Source organism: Lepidothrix coronata, unplaced genomic scaffold (genome assembly GCF_001604755.1).
Source record: "Lepidothrix coronata isolate B3197 unplaced genomic scaffold, Lepidothrix_coronata-1.0 Scaffold39, whole genome shotgun sequence".
Classification (NCBI taxonomy): domain Eukaryota; kingdom Metazoa; phylum Chordata; class Aves; order Passeriformes; family Pipridae; genus Lepidothrix; species Lepidothrix coronata.
In genome coordinates, this window is record NW_016690219.1 from 5,156,587 (window position 1) to 5,158,932 (window position 2,346).

Sequence of the window (2,346 nt, forward strand, 5' to 3'; positions counted from 1 at the left end):
CTGGCCTGGCTGGTTTGGTTTCTGGGTTTGGATCGATTTCTCCAGGTTTCAGTTTCCGAGGATCATCAGCAGTTTCTTCCTCGTTGTCTCTCTGAGCAGCTTTGTCCCTAAAAACACATTGTAGGTGTTTCACCACTGGTTCTTTCTTTGCCCCAGGCTCATAATAATATCTCTTCCAATAATAATAATATCTGTCCCCAAAGACTGACTATAAAAAAGTAATCTGTAATTGTACTGTGGACAATACATTTCTTATACAATTCATGAGTGTGGTACACTTACATAATCTTAAATCAGACACGAGAAAGAAACCAACGTACTAGAACATTAAAATATTACATAAAATACAATACTGATACAGCCTGTAATAGAGAAATCTCCTCAGGTAATCTTTAACAATAAAACCATGAATTCAAGCAGTGTGACAAAACAAAATATCAAGTTTCCCATTATGCTTTTATACTCAACCAATCTCACCAGAATTACCAAAAGTCACAAAGGAAAACAGCACTTTCCTTCTCTTCTCATACAGAGATGTCTCTTTTTTTTTCCTCTCTTACACATCCACTCCTGCTGATCAGCCAGCCAAAAACTACCCAAATAAACCTGAAATGGAAGCCTAAGAAAAGCATCAGTCTTGATACTCCTCTAAGGCAGGATGACCAGGAGCAAGAAAATATACACCTATCTCTATTCCAGCCTGCTCTCCTGGTTCCAGGAGCTTCTTCTTTCAAGCTAGACACAGTGAGTGAAAAGAAACAATCCTTAAACATTTCCTTACAAAAGGACTCAGTCAACTTGAAACCACCATAATTCCACACCAGCCCTACAGCAAACTCCACAGATTTTCCAGGTATCTGCACCTCTGGCCAAAGAGAAACTCACAGGAGAAATTCATAGTGCTCCAAGCACTGGGCAGCAGTTCTCCCAATAATGGGGGCAATGGTTCTCCACTGGGTTGGCATCAGCTTGGCCAAGTGCAGCAGCTTCTCCTCCTCTTCCCGGGACCACTCTGTCTTTTTGATGCTCGGGTCCAGCCACTCATACCTGGAAAAAGGGAAAAAATTAAGGATGACAGAGCCAAGTTACCCACTGATTTGTCTTCAAGCGTTTTTATGACATATGTGTTTGAGCTCTAAAATGTATTATTTATCAAGCATTTTTCATACAAAGTATGCCTCTTCTTCCTTTCCTTGACTCTACTCTGGAAAACTAAGGAGTCACAAAATTAATCCTGAAAAAGAAAATTAAAAATTGCAACAATCAAAGATACCAGAAATGGTAGATTTGTTTGGTCTGGAGCCTTCAACAATTATCTTACTAATCCTCAACTGTTCCAGTACTGTTACCTTTATAAGAAGTATTATAATAAATATGTGCAGTTCAGTACTCGACAAACTAAGTCTGAATTTCCAACAGACTCATACTGTATGTATTTGAATTAGTTTTAAGCTCCTAGCTTTTATAAAAAATTAAATTTCACGGTGCAATTTCTAAACATTTAGTCTCAAGCCAAACTCCTATTACGAGAAATTAGAAAATTATATGTAAAAGAGATTAATATCTTACAATTTTATTTCCTTGGCAATACCCAGTGATTAAAAGATGTTTCAATACAGGGGAAAAAAATAATGTATATAATTTTAAGTGATCCTGCATTTGCTAACAGTGCAGTCACTGGCAAAGAAAACATCTGGCTACTTTTGTTCAACTATTTTCAAACAATAAGAATTCAAAATACCCACAATAAAATTAAACATTTTTTAATCTGTTGTTGCTCTGAGGACATAAATTAGTCTGTGGTAATGTCTAAACTTCCACTAATTATGAACCTTATATTCCAGACATGGCACCTCTCACTCACCATCTGGCTTTGCACTGCTTTGCTGATTTCCTGTGCAACAACGAAGCAATACGAGACCACTGGTTTTTGCCATATTTCATAACAGCTGCTTTCAGAATTTCATCCTTAAAAGAAAAAGAAATAAACACTGTTATGGATCACAAAAACTTGCAAAACAGAAGATGTGAGCTCAACCAAAGGAGAACACAGTGTATTTCATCTAACAGGTGACCCAGTGGAAACAGCACAGCACTGCTGCTTCTCTCCCACATTTTATTCTCAAGATGAATACGGATTTGTATTTTGAAGGCCAATGAAATCAGTAAAGATTAAATGAAAAAGACATATGATTAGTGTTCCAAACTTCATATATCCAACAGAACTTCCAGAATTATTACTTTCAATGCTCTCTACTGCACTAGTTTTTAAAGGCTCTGTATGCCTTCCTTGAAGGACAGCAACAAAGAGGAAGGGAAGCTTTTGTCTGGTAACGGCATCGCAAT

General features: G+C 37.3%; 1 protein-coding gene across 1 annotated transcript in view; it reads right to left on the bottom strand.

The window, feature by feature from the left end:
• The window catches only part of CDC5L (cell division cycle 5 like), a 29,407-nt gene that overhangs the window by 26,168 nt on the left and 893 nt on the right, over positions 1 to 2,346 (bottom strand). The window contains exons 2-4 of the mRNA XM_017812989.1: positions 1,865 to 1,968; positions 886 to 1,047; positions 6 to 107 (exon numbers count right to left, since the gene is read on the bottom strand). Coding sequence (XP_017668478.1) covers positions 6 to 107; positions 886 to 1,047; positions 1,865 to 1,968 — 368 coding nt within the window. The remainder of the gene's footprint in view (positions 1 to 5; positions 108 to 885; positions 1,048 to 1,864; positions 1,969 to 2,346) is intronic.